We start from the raw sequence: 19,210 nt of genomic DNA, 5'->3' as shown, positions 1-19,210 counted from the left end.
AGACTGCTAAGCTGCAGTAATCTCCCTAAAAAAACGTCCTATAGGGTGATTAAATTGTGCTGGAATTATTTGCTCGTCTAAATGTCAGGAAAAGATTTTATACTCTTCTAAAGATATATTGTCAGTGGCATTTCTTCAGCTGAAAGGCTTTGCAAGTGAAAACCAGTGCACGCTGCCAGCACACTTCCAGACTCTTTATACTTTTAAGCCAGCTCCTTTTAATGCATTTTACTAAAAGGTTCCTCTTTTAATGAATCTTATTCTGAGCATCCATTTGCAGTCGGGTTAATACAGAAGTCAACTTTTTGATGCCGATGAGCAGCCAGCAAAGGTATCGCCGGGTCTCTCCCCGTCAGGTCCGGCGTCCCACGGGCAGCGACCCACCAAGAGCCCGCAGCGGGCACTGCGGCGACCAAAGAACGTCGGGGTAGGGCTCGCTTTCTTTATGCAGAACAGGACAAGATAAAAGCATCATTTTTGGAATACCATTATTAGGCTATTCTTCCCTAATGATCTCTAGGCGGAAAGAAAGGCAAAAAAAGTATAATCTGATCTGCAACGAGAAACATTAAAATATCTTAGGCGTAACTGTAGTCTTAGCGTGGCGTTACAGAACAGAGCTAAGGGGTTTGGGTAGCCCGATTTTAACTTAACATGTTTGGCTTTCTCTTAATTTTCCCCTTAAATGTCAACTTCCTAAATTTATGATGCTCATTTGGGAGATAATTAAAACAGCCTCCTCATGTATATTCTTTGAATCATTAAAGCAGGTCCTCCACCTTCGCTTCATCATCACCGGGAATATTCATAAAGCAAACGTGCTCCAAATGAAGTCCCAACCTTTATTCAGGAGAGAAAGGAAACTTTCCCATCCTGTCGAATGTTCATGCCCACATTACAATATTCTTAATTACTTTGCTATGCAGTAATTAGTCTCCATCTGAGGCCAATATTTAATGAAAAGCAACCAGGCATAAAAAAAAACCCTGATGAATAAACTCATAAAGTCTCATAAACTGCTGAAGCCATCGGTGGAAAGGTGCAAAGTTTCTCCTCTTTTTCTCCTACTTCTTTAACTTCTCACCTGTCCTCGTAACACAAATCAGGGCTATTTTCTTGTTCATCCTGTACGCAAGAAAGAGCGTGCCACCGGCTGCCGCTGCCGGCAGAGAAAGCTGCAGCCCCACCAGCAAAGGAGCCAGCACTTGGGGACCATCACCTCCGCGCCAGGCTCCGGAGGAGGTTGTGCTCCATGAAAACCCCTGTGAATATGCCCTGGCTGAAAGCATTGACGCTAACACAGTGTTTTTTCCTGCGCTTTATGGGTAATCATTTACTGAGCAGCTCAACCAGTTCTGCCGGGCTGCCGGCCCTGGATGCTGCCCAGCGACCCAAGGCGGGGCTCAGCCAGGTCTCTCCCGAGGCTGGCGCTCGCTCTACAGAGAAGTTGGTGGTGGTGGAGGAGCCAGATGTGGTGGAGGAGCCTTCGCGCTGCTCCGTGGTGGCACCGAGCCATCGGGTCTCCTCACGTGTCACAACAAATGTGCCAAAAACTTCAACAGGCTTTTCTTTTTCCCTCTCCTTTAAATTAAAAAAAAAAAAATTAAAAAAAATGAAGTTTTAAAGTTAGGTTTCATAGTATTAAAAGTGCTTTTCCTTGTTGGGTGCTGCAGTGCCCTGGGTGCCGGTCCTGCAGCGCAAGCGTGGTCTCCCTGCCGTTGTGCAAGGCGTGCACGGTGCCCGTGTTGCCATGCAAGGTGTGCACGGTCCCTGTGCCATCGTGCAAGGTGTGCGTGGTCCCCACGCCACCGTGCAAGATGTGCGTGGTCCCCGTGCTGCCATGCAAGGTGCACATGGTCCTTGCGCCATCATACAAGGTTTGTGTGGTCCCCACGCTGCCGTGCAAGGTGTGCGTGGTCCCTGCACCATTGCACGAGGCGTGCATGGTCCCTGCGCCGTCACGCAAGAAGTACAAGACAGCAGCAGCCTCTCATGACACCATTTCTTGCACAGACACAGAGGGGAAATCCATGAAAGCTGCTGTAAAATCCTCCCGGTGCAGCTCCGGCTCATCGGACGGTCCCGCTGCGGCAGGGCAGGCAGGCGCAGCAGGCGCAGAGGCTGAGCGTCGCCATCAGCAGGGCCGAGAGCCGCGACGGCCGCCGGTACGTGAAGGCTTTCTTCACCTCGCCGCCGGTCTGGGCCACGTAGTCAAGGGTGCGCAGGACGTAGCGCTCCACGCTGTCGGTGGCCCCTTGCTGCTCGGCCAGCAGCCCCTCCAGCTGCAGGAAGAGCCCGCGCAGCTCCGCCATCTGCTTTTCCAGGTCAAGGAGCTGCCGCTGGCACGCCTGGGCCGCAGCCAGGTGCTGCTCGGCCTTGAGCTCCTCCAGGTCCCGGCCCACGATGCGGGGCGCCTCGGGGCTCTCGGCCAGCCGCTCCACGTCCTCGGCCCCCAGGTCGATGCCCGCCAGCTCCGCCTGCCTCCCGATCTGCTCCTTCAGCCTCTGCCAGTAGCGGCTCTCCCGGGCGTAGTGGCGGGTGAGGATGGCGCGGTACTGCCGCAGCAGCAGCCACAGCTGGGTCCGGCGGACGCGGGGGCCCGCTCGCCCCGTCCCCCCCTCCGGCGCTGCCGGCAGGGCGCTCAGCCGGGGCCGCAGGGCCACGGCCTCGCGGGCAAAGGCGGCTCTGGCGGCACCGAGCCCCTGCTTCTCCCCGGCGACGCTCTCCTGGGAGGTGCAGCACAGCACCGCCTGCTGCGTCCTGTCGATGCTCTCGGAGAGCTGCTCCGGCCGGTCCAGCGCCCGCCAGAGCTCGGCCGCCTCCCGCAGCACCCGGCTGACGGCGTTGGCATCGTCCCCAACGAACGCCACGTTGTCGAAGCACGGGGCGTCCTCGTGCAGGTCCTCCTCGGCCGCGGCTCGCCGCCGCAGCTCCGCCAGCCGGTCCCTCACGCTCCAGGCCGGCCGCCGGCACCCTGCGTGGGACGGGCGGCACGTGGGCCCTGGGAGGGGAAGCGCGAGGCCGGAGCTCCCTGCGTCAGCAGCAGCTATTAAAACCTTCCCTCCCGGCACCCGAGCAAATATTGATGGAGGCAGGCAGGCTGCCCTGCGTCAGCCGCTGGGCCGGACCCCACCGCGCCGTGCCGCCGGCGGGGAGGGGAAAGGGGTTTTGCCGAGAGACGGAGCGGGAGGAAGGCAGCCTGGGGTGGGATGGCTGCCAGCGCCGCCAACACCCGCGTCACGGGAGGGGCTCCCCTGGCTCCGATTCCTCGGGGTTTTAAGACAAAGGACTTGTGTTCACTGAGAAACAGTGGAGCAGCTCTCAGCAGAGAAGGGGGCCGCCCTCCCGGCGCTCCCCCAGCCTCCCCGTGGTGGCACCTCCGTCCCGCACCCCGAAACGGCTTCGAGGGAAGAAAGGGCACTCAAGCGCACATACATCGCGCTCCTTTCCAGGCCTCTTAATGAGCCTTGAAAAGCAGCTTCGATGAGGCTGTAATAACTGAAGGGCAAGTCATCCTATTGCAGCGCCTATTTTGAGCGGAAAAGATGGGATGGAGGCAAAGCTTGGCTTCCCCCTCCTGCGAAGGTCGGCGAGGGTCCGAGCGGCGGCCGGTGCCCCGTACGCGCCGCCGGCGCAGGCAGTGCCCTGCACACGTGAAGCATTGCGTGCGTCAGGGCTTTCCAGGCTGGAAAGGAGGGTTGGGATGACAGAGCTGTCCCGGGCGAGGTAGAATTTGGTCCACATGCTGCTGAAATGCATAGAAATCACAATTTAATTCTACAACTTCTGCAAAAATTACCGTTAAAAAAACCTCAAACGTCTACAAAACGCATTTCCGAAGTGCATTGGAAGAATAATTGAATTGTTCTCTACCACACCGATATTTCATATCATATATTTTATAGCATGTATTCTCATATATGACCTAAACATATGATGATATAAAGTACATGATATAACAGCTATGACATAATATCCACGGGAGTGACAGCAAAGGATGGTTTGACGAAGGTAAAGCAGCTCTGAAGAGAGTGCGATTTCTTCTCGCTAATGCCATCGGACAGAGGTACTTAGCAGGGGGGCTTCAGCATCTCTGCAATACAAGTTTAATTTTGTCCTCTGTAACCAACAAGGCCAAGAAAAAAAAAAGCCCTTCTGTTCCTGGGGCCTGGAGTACGAGCGTTGCGTTAAAAGGAAGATATTCATTCGCATCTGAAAGAAATTTCCGTTTGGCCCATTTGAATCAGCGCAGTAAAATGAAATGTCAAATAAGTCAAGAGATTAAAGAGGGGAAAAGCCAAAACACTGTATTGCGAGAGCAATACACGGCGGGATAGGCTTGAGAGATTGCTGAACGGCAAGCGCAGGGAGGCTGGCCTTGCTCGAGTACCTTGTAATAGCTGGGTTTGAGTATTAAACGGGCTTTAAAGCCTTTGTGCAGCGTGTGCGGGAAACGCAGCCCCGTGGCGGTCCCCAACGCCTCCCCGCTCGTGTTTGGGACAGCGCGGGGTCAACCTCAGCGAACTTCGCAATTTAACCGCTGGCGGGTGACGGCCAGCGTCAGCCCCCGGCCGAGCGCGAAGAGCCCCGGCCCCCCGGGGCAGTGCCCGCCTGCGCCGGCCACGACGCCAAGGCGGCTTTGAGGCAAACCCGGTGCCGTCCATCGCCCGGCTGCGGGCGCCGCTTGCGTAGGAAAAGCCCTGTTTAAACAGTATTATCGCTACTATTTAACCAAAGGGCGAGAACAGCGATGCAAAAGGAGGAGTTCTTTGTTTTGCATTAAATGCCCTTTAAAAATAGGTACGACCTCCTCCTGGAGCTGAATCTCACCGCCTGAACCGCCCCGTGTCCCGCGGTGGCAGGAGGGACCTCACCCAGAAACCCCCTCCTCGTCGCCCCTGCCCGCGCCGGCGCTGCGCGGGGAGGCTCTGCACAGACCTATCGCCCCGGAGAGCATTTTTCACAGAGTTTCCCAAGAAAGCAGTAGCTGTTCCTCTCCTTTTACCCAGGAAAATGGTATTTTGGAGCCAGGTCGGATGACGATTTGGGTGACAGAGGCCCAGCGAGCCCTCGCCCGTGCCTTTGGCCGAGGTGAGGGTCTCCGTCCTGGCCTGCTCAAGATCTGCAGTTTATAAAAGTCTCCATATCCAGTTTATAAAAGTTCCCTTTTTGTAAGTATAAAATTATGCAGTTGAATCAAAAAGTGATTTTCTTTTTACATTGAAAACTCAATTTTAATTTTTTTTTTTTCTTTCTAATGTCTAAACTATTTAGTAAGTAATGCAAAACAACGTAAGAGTTTATCTTTTTTTTTATTAAGACAATCCCACAGCTGGAAAATGAAACATCCTAGATTACATAAGTGACTTCAAAAAAACTCTAGAAAAAAATCTTTACAAATTTACATTTGTACAATACAAAAACTAACAGCTCATTGCATATAAATATTACATTTGGTCTGCCAACAAGTGGCATCAAAATCCCTGAAGTATTCATTTAAAGGGACCTGAGATAGCGGATGTGAAGATATGGGCATAAATATCACCTGGAAAAAAAAAAAAAATCAATATAGAAAGTAGACATAATTCTAATAGTTTTGTGCATTTTTGGAGTATTTTAAATCATCCAGAACATGAACTGGAGAGCCTAAATCACGTGAATTTCATTGCTCCAACATCAACTGGCATTTCTAAATGAAGTCTGCTATAATGACTCACGGAGGAATGAATAGCCTATATTAGTACTTCTACAGAAAAATAATCATCAGACTTTGATTTCTGAGTATATCCGAGCAGCCACCACTCTCTGAGGAGGCATTTTGAGGAAGAGAAACGGAGGATTTCGATTGCATCTGCCAAAGAGCGGTGCAGCCGCGAGGCGCGCGGGAATACCAACCCCTCCTGCGAATATTCCGGCAGGACCTCGGCTCCCCCGGCCTGCGGAGCAGCTCCTCTCGCCATCCTGTCTGCTTCGCACGGAGCCAGAGCTCAGGAAGATACGCAGCGCTTGCCAATTAGAAACAACAAAAACTGAGACACTGCTCCTAACTGTCCACCGGCTTCCGTATTTTCCACGTATTTACACGTTTGTCAATTCCCAAATGCGGCCGCAGTTATCTACCAGGAGTATTAACTCGCAAGTGCAGCACTAAGCTGCTCGGTTTTCCTTTAAATTCTCACAAACTCTTATCAGGTACCCACATCCATGCACATAAATGTATTTAAGCACCATTTTTATAATACTAGAGTTAAGGCTGTGACAGCAATTCCACTGGAAATCTAATTTTTCAGGGATTCATAGCACAGTTGTGTAAGTTTGCTGTGGGCTGAACGTGACATATTAAAAAGGTACAAGCTTCCAACAGGTCTTTGCATTTCTAATACTAAAAAAGACAACTTTTAGACTAAATTTTGCAGGCTGTTACTTACTGTACATAAAGGAGTTTTTTCTTCAATGTGTAAACCTCTGATATACTAATATTTGAAAATTATCTATCGCACATGCGCAGTAATTTTCTATAATACATACTTGTAAGAACACAATGACAGCTCCCTACGATACTAAATATAGATTTATCCTTGGATTGTTAACTGCTCCTTCAGTCTATCGTGTAAATAATCAGCATTTTATAAAACTTTGCATGATGGTTTAAAAAAAAAAATAAAAATCGAGAAATGTAAACGCACAAATACATTTTTTAAACATTGAATTCATGACACAGACCAACGATAGCAGGACACTCCAAGTCAGGGCTGACAAGACATCCGTAAACTTACAGCTATGCAGTTTTCCCTGTCATTCACCGCTCAGATTAAAGATGAAATATTACTCAAGTTCTTATCAAAAATTAGTGATTTAAACTCATTTTCTCACTGTTAATACTGTGTGATTTGGAACGGTTGTCAAAAACATTCCGGAGACACCCAGGAGCAGCCTTTTCAAATGCTTGACGAGGTTCATCTTGCTTTTTGCGGTCAAGAGAGCCTCCAAACATTGTCAAAAGCAATACATTGTAGTTGGTCTTTCCACATTTTTTAAAGTACTTGAAAGCTCTCTTTCCTACGCACCCAGTGTCAGTTCTTTTCAGTGTCTTAGGAACTACACAGTCTTCCTGCGTTCGTGCAGGAGAAGCAGCTGAGGTGTGCATTTAAGAAAAACGTTCAGGGAAAATTAAAATACGCAACAGGACGCAAAATTTTAAGCAGCCAAAAATCCTCCGCAAATGATTTCTTCGTGATTATACTTAGCTTGTTTATCTGCAGGATGGGGGTGATTGGGATAAAGGGGGGTGGTCTCTGCTTAGTTTATGGAGAAAGGAGTGATAGAAAGACAGCGAGGAGTGATAAAACTCCCCAGACCCATCTAAGTTCAAGCACCGACGTGGAAGTTTCACGGGTTATTTGAAACAGAAATATCTCGTGAGGCTGGAAGCACACAACTTCTACAAGGGTTACGATAACTGCCATTCACATAGCAAGGGAAAAAAGGGGAAATTAAGCAGACACGGAGCGCACGTGTTAAGGGATACCAGGCGGAACCAAGCGTTGGTTTTTTCCGTAGCTGTGTGTAGGCAGCGCAACGGGAGCAGTCCTGCAACCCCCGAGAGCAGAGCAAGGGCAGGCTCGCGCTGCCCCATCCGATCGGGCAGCGTTGCCGCTCGGGGCACGGGTGCCCACACTGGTGCAGAGCAGCCGAGAAGCCGGCCCTCAAACTTTCCACCTTCATTAAATCCACCTCCAGCGATGTGGGAATGTTGCTAGCGAAGTAAGGCAGATATAAAAAATATGGAAAGCCTTGGGGGAAAAAAGAGGGATAGAAAGAATTCAATCTTACAGTCTAGCCGAAATAAAAGTCATCAAAATATCATAAGTTTCCAAAAGAGTATCCTAAATCACCTACAGGGGCAATAAAGGGAAGCTGAAGAAGAGAGGTGGAGCATGGCAAAGAGTAAAATAAAAGGTGGTAAGAGAAAATAAAAAGCAGGCAAAGTTTGGGCTGAGCTGAGACAACAGCACGTCACTACCGCAAAATAAGCTTCGTCGTTCATGCCCTGGTCCGGGAAGAAATGGGAACGCTACAGAGACAGGAGATTTGTAGCCAGGAGAAATCCGAGGAGAGAGATGCACGCACGACTTCCAGCCCCATCCCCACAGAGGATGGAGCGCGTGGGGCTCCCGCTCTGCTGCGAGTAAAGCCCTGTTTGCCAAGGTGTCTCCGAATGCCCTCAAGTCCCCCCGCAACTCGGGAGAGGGATCATGCGAGATTGCACGCCCAGAGAACACCCTGAAGCACCGACGCCCGAGAATTAATCCTACAGCAGCAGAGCTGCTGGCCCGCCTGCACGCCTTGCTAGCCTTCAGGAATCTGATACATAATCAGACCTTCCAACCCTTTTCTTCGGCAGAGTTCTGGAGTTTTTTGTTAAAAGTGCAAGGAGAGAGGCTATGCTCCTGACTCTGCAGCACACAGCGGGCAGTGCAGCCTGCTAGGAGCGCGGCAACTTCACGAGATGCTGGCTGAGCAGCCGGGTTTTGGATCAGGGAGCGAGACGGTACAAGGTTTAAATCATTTTGCTGCTTCTGCTGCACCTGTTGGGGTGATACGAAGTTTTCTGCAACCATAAGTGGCTCCTGATAGGATCTGGGTTTGAGAGAAAGTGTCCAAGTTACTACGAAATTAAAATTATTCCACAGAACGAGGCTATGAGAAATCAATTGCCTAACTCAGAGAAAGAATCCAGATACAAAACCAAGTAAAAATAACATCTCTAAAACCAAGTTATTTCTTTCATGCTTATAAAAGGTTCTCATGCACAAAAAAAAGCTTTTTTTTTTTTTTTTTTTTTTTTACAATAAGCAATAGCTCTGTTGTTCTAGCACACCCTGCTGTCTAGCTCTTAATCATGTAACACACTTGATTAATACTTACGCCACAGCAAAGTGATGCTTCACTGTTATCTTCACAGTACTTCATTACATAGAAAAGATACATTTAAGAACATATTTAGTATTATTCTAATTGCTGCTAAAATACACAAACTTATAAAATGATTTCTCTGGAATCCACGTGTTTTATCTCTCCCCAACCCCTAGACAAAATAAATAAGTAAGTGGATCTTCGGCCAGTCAGAAATATATGAAAAGCATTTCTTTTGCATTTCAAGATTTTCAGGCTTTCGAACAGAAACCATAGTGTTTACATTAGCTCAACAGGACTGATCTAAAAGGGGTATGATTCTGACTATGAACTGATGCATACATGCTATTCCTGGTTACCATATGTAGAAGGACCAATCAGTCAAAGAAATAATACATTTCTTATAAATATATATGTGTGTATATATATACATATATATGAGAGAGATGATAGGACAGGTGTTTATATTTTAAAGCCCGATACAGAACTAGGAGAGCCTCTGCACTTTTTTTTTTTCCCTCATCAAAGCACAACTGAATCAAGTCCAGAAATGGATTACAGCCGATTCAAAGCATTCCTTAAAAAATTAAAAGTGTGATTTCTGTACTGTACCATAAACTCATATTAATGCTCTGAGCAATTTAGGATATACTCTCCTCCATCACAAAACTAAACCTCTGCATTTTTTCAAGTCATTTTGCATCTAACTAGAATTTTTGGAAAGCGAGATAAAATAGCTAGTGCTTAATATAGAAAGTCAAAAATTAAACTCCTTCTGCATCTGAGAATATACATGGGTCACTCTTTGCTGCCTGAGGTTTTCCAGAATTATTGACCAAGCTGTGCACAGAAGAACTTAAGGATATTGGATGAAAGTTTAAAAAAAAAAAACCAAAACAACTCCACCAACACTTTCTAGTCTCTTTTTTCATTTGTTCTCTCTGTGTAATCTAACTCACTCTCTTAACCAAGCTAGAACTGTCAGATTCGTTTAGACAACGGGAGAAAATTGAAGTCCCATATATATCCCAGCCAGACCCTACGAAGTAAGAGGCTGCTCATCTCCAGCTCAGCCCAGGCCAAACACCCGTTGACCGAGGAGCAAGACTACAAATGTCGTCATATACTGTACTATTACTACCAAAATGATTTCTGTTTTCAAGTTAGCATTTTTCAGGATAACAAGAGTACAGTGCAACACGAATTCTCTTCTGGAAGCTTGAGATACAAGAGTCCGTCTGGAGGACGTGAACAGGAGCTTATCCGTACAGCCAGCCACCAGAGGTACCGGAGCTCCCTTCAGCTCCCTCGTCACCTTCAAGGGGCAAATTAAACCAAACACAGATTTGCGCCGAGCAAGTGGCAGCGGAAACGTGCGGGAGACAGTCGGCCTCTCTGCACAAACGAATCACCATCTGCTGAAAACATTATGCTTCTGAAAACTCCGAGAACGACTTAATTTGTTTTCGTTGTGTCAATATAATGAAGATAATAGTTACTCTACGACTTCGTGAGCAATTCCATCCCTCTACGCTCCTTCTCGCCTCTTCTTCAACACGTACTGAATAATAGCATCTATTTTCTTTTAAGTTTCCAGTAGTTGTAAATAGAGGTAGCTGCGCTACTATTAAAAATCACGTTATGCTTTGAAGAGGAGGAACCTTTCAAATGTTGAAGTTACCCCTTAGCTGCACAATCTCTATTAATACTATAAAAATATGAGCGGACAAAAAGAAAATAGATGCAAGTAACTTTTGCATTTGGCACCTTTTGTCTAGATATTCATACTTCTCAAGTATTCTCTTTTTAATAAAGTTAATGCACACATAGGACACACCACATCAAAGGTTTGCTACATATTTACAAGGCACCAACCCTTTGTCACTTTTTACACGAATAGAGAACCGATAGAAAGCACATCAGGACCCCCGTAACTGTAGTATAGACATACTTCAGTTCAGCACAATTCATGAACGTTTGGCCTGGGAAGATTAAAATAATCCAGATCCTTCTTACAATATAGAAACTGTAAACATTTTATAGCTGCCTTTAGGATTGGTGTATTGTGCAAAAGTTATAATTATTACTGTGTATAAGGATTTATGGCAGAAACCACATAAAAACTCTGTAAGAAGGTGCTATTTCTATAATACAAAAACAAAACAAGGGAGAGAAGTCATAATCGTGACTCAAAATGTCATGTTCTTATTGAGAAGCTGGAAGCCTCTTTAATGTGATGAACTCATAGTGCGTGGGGAAGAATTTCTGTAATTTAAGGCCTAATGAATAAGGCTTGTTTTGACCAATGAAGTGTGGCGATCTGAAGTTTTAAAACAAACGCGAACTGACATAATGGAAAAGCACCACTGTGAAACGTGAGTGGAGTCCCCGCACAACTTGCTTGGTAGATTTTCTGGTAAAATCCCTGCAGTAGAAGGCCATTGAAGTTCTTTTAAAATTGTTCCAAAGTTTTTCATCTGTCAATAATTCCATCCCATGAGATGGCTGACCCTGGCTTTTTCTGTCATTTTCCGCACCCTGCCTGACCTGGAAGTACCAAGGTTCAAAGGATCCTCGGTGTGCACAAAATTGTCATTATCAGAATCGTCGTTGTACAAGACAGTTCTCCTGCCCTCGTTCCTTGTTTTGATTCGAGGCGGTCTACTGAATCGCCCTCCAAACACGTTTTCACCAAATTGTCCTCCAAACAGATTTTCAAATTCATCATCTGTAATTCGGGCACGTTTCGCTCTGGTGGCTCCTCGCGAGGCTCCTCTGCCGCCTCGGCCTCTTCTTCCTCCCCTGCCGCCACCTCTTCCTCTGCCACAGCCTCTTCCGCCTCTACCACCTCTTCCCCCTCTACTCCATCTCCCCCATCTCCCCCATCTACCTCTCCTCCCTGTCCCTCTGCCCTGCCAATTCCGTTTCCCACCGGTGATTTTTCTTTTGATTTTTCTTTTGGGTTTTTTGGATTGCACAACTTTGCTGTAGTCATGGTCTCCATCAATGTAATCCTGGTCTGTTCTAGATGTTGATTCAGAGTCTGAATCAGAGCCACTTCTGCTTTCAGAACTTGAACTGGATCCCGACTCCCCACTTTCCGATGAAGATAAACCAGATTTTTCCTTTAATTCTCTCTTCTTCTTTTCCTCTTCCTCCGCCTCCTCCAGATGCTCATCTTCTTCTGATGCACTTACTAACTTCCTCTTGACTCCTGTCCGAGGTTCTCTGCCATCACCATTTGGAAGTGGTCCATCAGGAGAGTGATCTAAGCAAACACAAAATAACCCTGTCGGTTATCATCATCACGCCTGAGCCAAACAGGACACAACAAGTGGGATTCGCCTCATCTGCCTTCGAGGTGTGCTCTGGGGATGGTCCGGCTCTGAGCTACTCACCACAGATGACCTTTACATGCCGTGGAGACAAACAGGTGCTCTAAGGGGAAAATGTATCAGGCAAAGTAAACACCGTTCATCTTATCTGGAAGCAAGGACTGCAAACTCTCTTGTCTAAGAGTTCAGTGAAGATCCAGTCAATAAAAGGAGCCCAGAGTGACTAGGTTAGACACAAGCATCTAACATTTAGTCAGATGAATCCTACCTAGGGTGCCAAGGCAGAAACAACTCTAAAATCCATTTCAAACCTGTATACATTAAAGTAACACTCTGCAAGCAGTATTTATTCCCCATCAAACGCATGTTCTCAAAAGGCTTAGTCCAGGGAACACTCGTGGCAAGCACCATTTCAAGACAGTAAATAACCCAAGAAAGCTCACTAGGATTGCTGAACACCTTAACTTAAAAATATATAAAGTATCTTGCTGGCTTGGGACCAAAAATACTAAATGTTTTCAGAGTTATGAACCTGACAATGAAGGTTAAACATCTTCTTTAACACGGGATACGAAAAGCTCACCTGCAACTTACAACACTGCTGCAGCACAGTAGTACGGACCTGACAAAGGCTTCAGGGTTTCAGCCAGTGCTCCTTCAATGCTTACCTCAGTGGAAAGGCTGATTAACATGTCCCAGAGACAAAATACCACCGTTTCCCAACAGTGTTTCCCTTCTAATCACAACCACTTAGTCTTGATTAGGATAAAAAGATTTAAATTTTTTTAAACTTTTTTCATCTTTGGTTTCAACTTGATTAATAAAAGGACAAGGTTTTGGGGTGGGGATTCTTTTGGTTTGGTTTGCCTTTTTGTAACTCCTGAAGGAACTGTAATTCTCAAGAAATTTAAGAGCAATCAAGCTTTTCTATCTGGAGAAATTTTAAAGGACTTCACCGAAGTGCATGTGGCATCATGTGCATGCCATGCTTCAGACAACAGACCACAGAACTGTAAAAAGTAAATTCAATTCTTTAGTATGGTTTGGGGATATAGTATAATGCTAGACTCAGGCAAGAATATCATAAGCATCAGACAGAAGCAACATCTTTCATTTCTAGTGAATCCAGTCATTCAAAGAACAGAATACTTATTATTTCTCACCTTGTTTCACTGGTGTAGATTTACTCCTGATTGGTCTACTTTTCCCTGGATCAATGGTATTTCCACTTCGGTTCTGTGCATTTGAGCCTGAGGAAGATGGCTGGCCTTCCAGCTCTTCACCAGTGGCTGAACCCAGAGGTTCTTCTGCTGTATCTGAAACTTTAGACAGGACACCACTAACGTGACAGACTAACTTTTATCCTCTATTTATAGGGTTGTAATGCAAGGCATTTTGGGGAAGTTTTGTATCACCTGAGTTAACAGCCCAAGTCAGGAGGTTGATCTCGCCAAGCTGCCTCTGCAGTCTTGAAGAGACAGACTCCTCCGGGGTGTAATCCAAAGTAAGCTTAATGTATTTGCAATTGCTGTATGAGAAAAGCCCGTATACAGGGAGTCCAGGCTCTTGTCACTAGATTAATTCTTACCAAGGACAGACCCAGGTTCCCTATTCTCTGACCCTTACCGATAACTTACCAATAGCTGGAGGGCCAAGCTCACCTAACACAATCTACAGAGAACGTATTTACATGACCTTGCTACTTGCTCTTTCAACAAGTGGGTTTTGCATGTGTCTCATGAATATAAGATTTAAACTGAACATTAAATATCTTTCAGCTTTTTCCATCGTTCTGCACATACAAGTTGCTGCAGGAGAAAGGATGCATTTTAGGAAATTTCTCCTCACCATGAGATGAAACTGAAGAACTAGTCCTAGTCAAAGGCAGTGAGGTATTCTGGTTGGGTTTAGGTTGAATCTTCATTTGCTTCTGTTTCCCTTTTGGGCTGAAGACACAAAATATCCCAAAGAGATAAAACTGTTAGTACCAAAAGACTCAAACACAAAACCAATTTCCCCTGCAAAGTGTCTTGGTTTTTTGCAGTAAACGTGTAACACAAATGATCTCTTCCCAGTGCTTGCACAGGTGTAGTAATACTAAAAATAGTGATAATATCATTCTGTTTAAGAAAGGCATATGAGTTTGCAAGAACAAGATTTTGTCTCACCTTTTAAAACAAATACTGTTTAAATAGATAATGTATCATACAGAAGTCAGAAAAGTATTATACAACACTTTTTTCAACAGTCACTAAACAAAGGCAAAAAGAAACTTGCTCTTCCACTTTCTCCAGAGGAATACTTCTAATTATATAGTCTTTCACTTACCAGAATTATGCACAAACTACAAAATGAGCATGGAATTTGAGCATGGAATTTGGGTTTTATCACCCAAAAGAGCAACCGCATCAGGAAACGAGCAATACTGTTACTGACTGCTTATTCCCGAAGGCATGTCTACCACTGTCATCTCAAAGGACACTGATAGCAAGTCTCACTATCATTACATTACCTAGATGCTCTGCTAGTTGATGGTGAACTGCTACTGCTTCTTAGCCGTTTTCGGTACCGTGGCCTTTTCCTCTTCTGACATTGCATTGCTGACTTGTACTCAGAGATGATAGTTTTCATATGATTTTCAAATAAGGCAGATAGTCGAAGTGTCATGCTGTAAATCTGGAGCGAGAAAGCATGGTCATACTTATTAGAAGCTGAATAACTAGAAGATCAGCAAAAAAGCCACAAAGATGCCCAGACTTTGTAGCACAAAAGAAAAATTCATGGTGACATTCAGCTACGAGGTTCTTTACAGATAATTTCCCTCCATGGTACACGCGTATTCTCGCAACAGAAAGTATTTTCATGAAAGGATTTAATTACTTACAGTACAAAATATTTACAGAGTTAGAGGAAAATGGATATCTAGATTACTGAAATCTAGCCTCCTTTTTTAATCTCCATAAAGCATGGAAGCACACCATAAGATAACTTGAAGTACCAAGGGAAAAACAATTGAACTTCGCTGCCCCTCCCCTTTGTTTTTTGCCTTAATTCCCCAGTGACGAGTCCTTACATCACCCCCACAGAGCTGCACACAGAAGCCAACTAAAATGTCCTCATTCCTAATTTCTGTAAGCCAGATGTCAAAATCCTTACACCATTTTCCTGTCCTCTTTCTAGGCCTTGCCTTTGTGTAGCTGCATCCACAAATTCACTCACGGCTATTTCTCTGTATTTCAGACTGTGTTTACTTCTGTTCAAGATTTTACCTTGGATGTGTCTGAGTTATGACAAACTAATAGGTCAAACTCAGCATAAATAAAACAAGGTTCTTGGTTCCTTCCTCATACCCATACCCTTCTACTGCATCCAGTCTTCTGAAAATTGGGTAAACACCATCAAGAAGATGTTATCATCTTATACTCAGACCTCTTCCCATTTCTTGCAGTCTGTCTGAATATAAAATCTCTTTGATGTAGAGTTTTCTTTGCGTTCATATAACTTAATTTTTGCCCAGACCCTTATATTTTAGCAATGTCTCTTTCTTTAGCTCTGGTATGTAGTACCCTGCCCTTCTTGTCTCCATTCAGGATGCTGTTGAAAAGATGGTAAAACAGGCTAGAAAACCTCAGGATGTTGGCACACTTCTGGCAGCAGATGAGCCTGCAGTGGCAGAAGGCCCAGCTGAAGGCCCCAGCCCTCCAGCAAGGGTCATCTCACTGAGGCACTTCACACTATTTAAGCAAATGGATATTGATGGGCCTCTCTATTAAAGTAATCTGGGAGTTAACTCACAAGCTGTTCAGTTATTAATACACAGGGAAGTTCCCAGGGAGCGTGCAGCAGTAAATAACTCACCAAGTTTACTCTGATATCAAGCACACATAGAACACCCTCAAATCACCTGTCTTCTTGCAATCCTCTACAAACTTCCTTTCTAATGAAGCGAGCAGAAGTTACTGATCTTTATCGTCACAGCTTACCCGCAGCCCGCCTTTCAGCCCTTATGCAACACCAAGAGTTCAATCTACCTTCGGCAACAGCAACTTTGTGGTTTCTCTCATGCTCACTAACACTCGGCTGGAGTTCCCCTCTCCCACAGCATCATCCTACTTCAAGCTTACTCTCATCGTCCTGCTTACACAAACCAGAGTGGTTGTTATTCCACTGATGAGCTAAGACTATTACTCCTCAAGTGACAAGTAAGGTCACACAACCTCCTGCTTCCTCCCATCCAGCACCGTTTACACGTGCACTGAAAGCTCTTTGCAGCACACTCTGCTCCTTCTCCTGCTTGACAGCGCCTAGCATAATAAAATCTTGTGTTACACCATGTTAGCTGCCACATGAAAATTATACAGTAATATTAAATTCCATGTGTTATTGTGCTTTAAGTAATAGTATCTCAGTCTAGTCCCAAATAGCATGCATTTCTTAATAGTTTATAAGTGCTCCAGTTTCTACACAAGAAATATCAGGCAACTTTGTGACCAGCACTCATATCTATGCTAAATGATATGTTTCAGAGATGTGATTTTGTCACAACTCGAGCATCTTATTGAATATGCAGCTTTTCCGTATAATAATAAGGTCATTACAATTTAATGCCTGGAAACAGTCAAAATTCTGTCTGCTTTTACATTATGAAGACATCAACCACTCAAATTCTATTTTGCATCAACAGTGGTTAAAACTGCATCTGTGTCCTCGTGCCAACTTGTGACTTTTTGAGCATAAACAATATATCATTAAAACATTCGAAAATTTTAGAATCTTTTGATCATTTAGCAGCTCAGGACAAGCTGACAGGCAATGTGCTACACAGGAACACATATCAAAAATAGCCATGTTTACATGATCAGTCATACACTTAGTAGTCATTTTACCTAGCCCATATAAAAATACCTATATTCTGGCATTTTTATCTCCCTTTTCCCTCTTGCCATATCCTGTTTAGGGCTCCAATCCAATACATTTTTTCTGCCTAAGTAGATCCCTATTCCCGCATGCAGAAAAAAGCCAGATTAGCACCCGAGAAACACAGGCAACACTGTGTGAAAGTCTTGCCAAGTATACTAAGTAAACTAGAAAAAAATTAAGTATCATAATGCTCTCAGTAGAAACATTGCATAATACTTGCATTAACAGTAGATTAAAAAAAGATCCTACTCTCTATATATGCAGTTATCAAGCTGATAGCCTTGTTTCCAGGAATAAATTATTGAAGAAATAAAAGCAATTGGTGATCAGTTTTCTGCTACAAATATTCCAAGAAATAGTTGCAACAGTAACCATGCAATTTCTCAGAAGCTTTCAGTTCAGAAAGTTCAGATGAAAATGAAATTCAGAAGTGATCTGCGTGGGCAGAACAAAGCAAATTTATAACCATAGGTCCCAGAATTGACATATACTACTTATTTTTATTTCACAATGCAGTGCTTTGCTCTCCAGACACAGACCTTATGTCATGCACTGTATTCATCATGTAGGGCCAGGGTCTTTGTAAAGAAGGGATTAAAATTTATTACTTACTCGAGACTTTTTATTAGGAGTGTAAGCTTTAGAGTTGCAGAATATTAAACGAATATCTTTGTAGAATTCCAAGGGACTAGTGTAGTTTCCTGCTTCCAAGGTTTCTTTCACAGTGCTGAAGTCCATAGGAGTGTCTACGATATCTCGATAATCCTGTAAGGATACACAAGAAACTACTAAAGGCTGACAAATCCTACAGCAATAAAAACACCTAAGTGTTCATCCACAACAGTGGCTCTCAAGTAATTATTTCTACTTGAGAGTTACTGCAGGTAATTCTCCGAAAACATCAGTGCACAGAACATGGTGTGTTCCAGCTCAGAAAGGGAGAGGTTAGAAACATGCCCAGCATGGACGTTTTGCCAAAGGATGAACAATAGGCTTTTTTAATTTTGCAGACAGAAGTTATACTTACAGGATAGGAGAAGAGATCAACTGGCTGTCTAAAAGGCTCTGAGTCCTCTCTTTCATAAATCAGGTTTAACAACTGCTTGCATTGGTCTTTCCAAGCATCAGGACTGGCTTTCATGGGCTGTCTTTTTATTCGTCGTCTTACCTGCAGGGAAACAGATGTATTTCATCATTTTTCAGAATATTCACATTTTTCACTTTAAGTTCCTATTAATTTACTAGTGTTATGATTCAAAGCAGATTTCCACAATTAAAAACAGAATTGCAGTAAGATTAAAGCATAGCTGATGGCACAACAACATGCAGTATGCAAACTGCAGAAATATGCCTTCTCTGGTCATATATAAACACTGACACCCATGAGAGGTATGCAGTATTTCAGATCCAGGCTTGCTGGTTTTGTCAGCTTTCATCCAATTTTGATTGAAAATTGAATCTTTCAAGTCAAATTAAAAAAAAAGATTCTTCATCATTTAAGTAAATTTTCCTGCACAATAACTTCCTTAGTCTGCCAACACTTACGTACACACGCAACTGAATTCACAGTGCCCTACAGACTACAGGCTATGACAAATTTAAACCACTCCAGACCTAAACGAGTGTTTCAGTACCTGGTCTATCCCCCTTCACAAGCTAGACCAAGCAGAAATGTTTACTCACTCGTCTTTTTCCAGAAGAAGTTCCTGGAGCGTCTGAATCTACATCTACTTCTGCCACCTAAAGGCAAAGGTAATGATTACACACATGCATGCACCCTCAGCAATGGAAAAGGGTTTAAAACCAAACCGCCAACAACAACAAACACAATTTTAAACTATTCAAATGCGATGAATGGTTCAAGCAAAACAGAAACTAGCTTCAAACTAGAACTTACGTAACTTAAAAAAAAAATTGAATGGCTTATCTTCAGTCCTTAAGACTCAGGAAAGTCTTAGTCCTGCAGAGCTGTATCCCCCTGCCTAAATGTTCGTGCCCCGCACACCTGTCCTGAGTTTATTCAGGTTTCACGTAGTGCC

The 19,210-nt window shown here is 44.6% G+C and overlaps 2 protein-coding genes across 3 annotated transcripts in view; both read right to left on the bottom strand.

The window, feature by feature from the left end:
* Positions 1–2,069: 2,069 nt before the first annotated feature.
* Positions 2,070–3,744, bottom strand: LOC142415001 (syntaxin-1A-like). The gene is made up of 2 exons (XM_075512895.1): positions 3,528–3,744; positions 2,070–3,001 (listed from the first exon to the last, which is right to left on the bottom strand). Exons 1-2 carry the CDS (start codon positions 3,742–3,744, stop codon positions 2,070–2,072), a joined length of 1,149 nt encoding a protein of 382 aa, XP_075369010.1.
* Positions 3,745–5,305: 1,561 nt separating this feature from the next.
* Positions 5,306–19,210, bottom strand: part of BRWD3 (bromodomain and WD repeat domain containing 3) — a 64,839-nt gene continuing 50,934 nt past the window's right edge. For both annotated transcript variants that reach the window (XM_075513527.1, XM_075513528.1), the window contains exons 34-40: positions 18,855–18,911; positions 18,199–18,339; positions 17,784–17,936; positions 14,764–14,927; positions 14,100–14,197; positions 13,415–13,573; positions 5,306–12,184 (exon numbers count right to left, since the gene is read on the bottom strand). In XM_075513527.1, coding sequence (XP_075369642.1) covers positions 11,397–12,184; positions 13,415–13,573; positions 14,100–14,197; positions 14,764–14,927; positions 17,784–17,936; positions 18,199–18,339; positions 18,855–18,911 — 1,560 coding nt within the window. In that variant the 3' untranslated portion in view covers positions 5,306–11,396. The remainder of the gene's footprint in view (positions 12,185–13,414; positions 13,574–14,099; positions 14,198–14,763; positions 14,928–17,783; positions 17,937–18,198; positions 18,340–18,854; positions 18,912–19,210) is intronic.

The sequence above is a fragment of the Mycteria americana genome, chromosome 10 (genome assembly GCF_035582795.1).
Source record: "Mycteria americana isolate JAX WOST 10 ecotype Jacksonville Zoo and Gardens chromosome 10, USCA_MyAme_1.0, whole genome shotgun sequence".
NCBI classification, from domain to species: domain Eukaryota; kingdom Metazoa; phylum Chordata; class Aves; order Ciconiiformes; family Ciconiidae; genus Mycteria; species Mycteria americana.
Note: the sequence above shows the minus strand (reverse complement) of the source record. Positions and strands in the feature narration are given on the sequence as shown.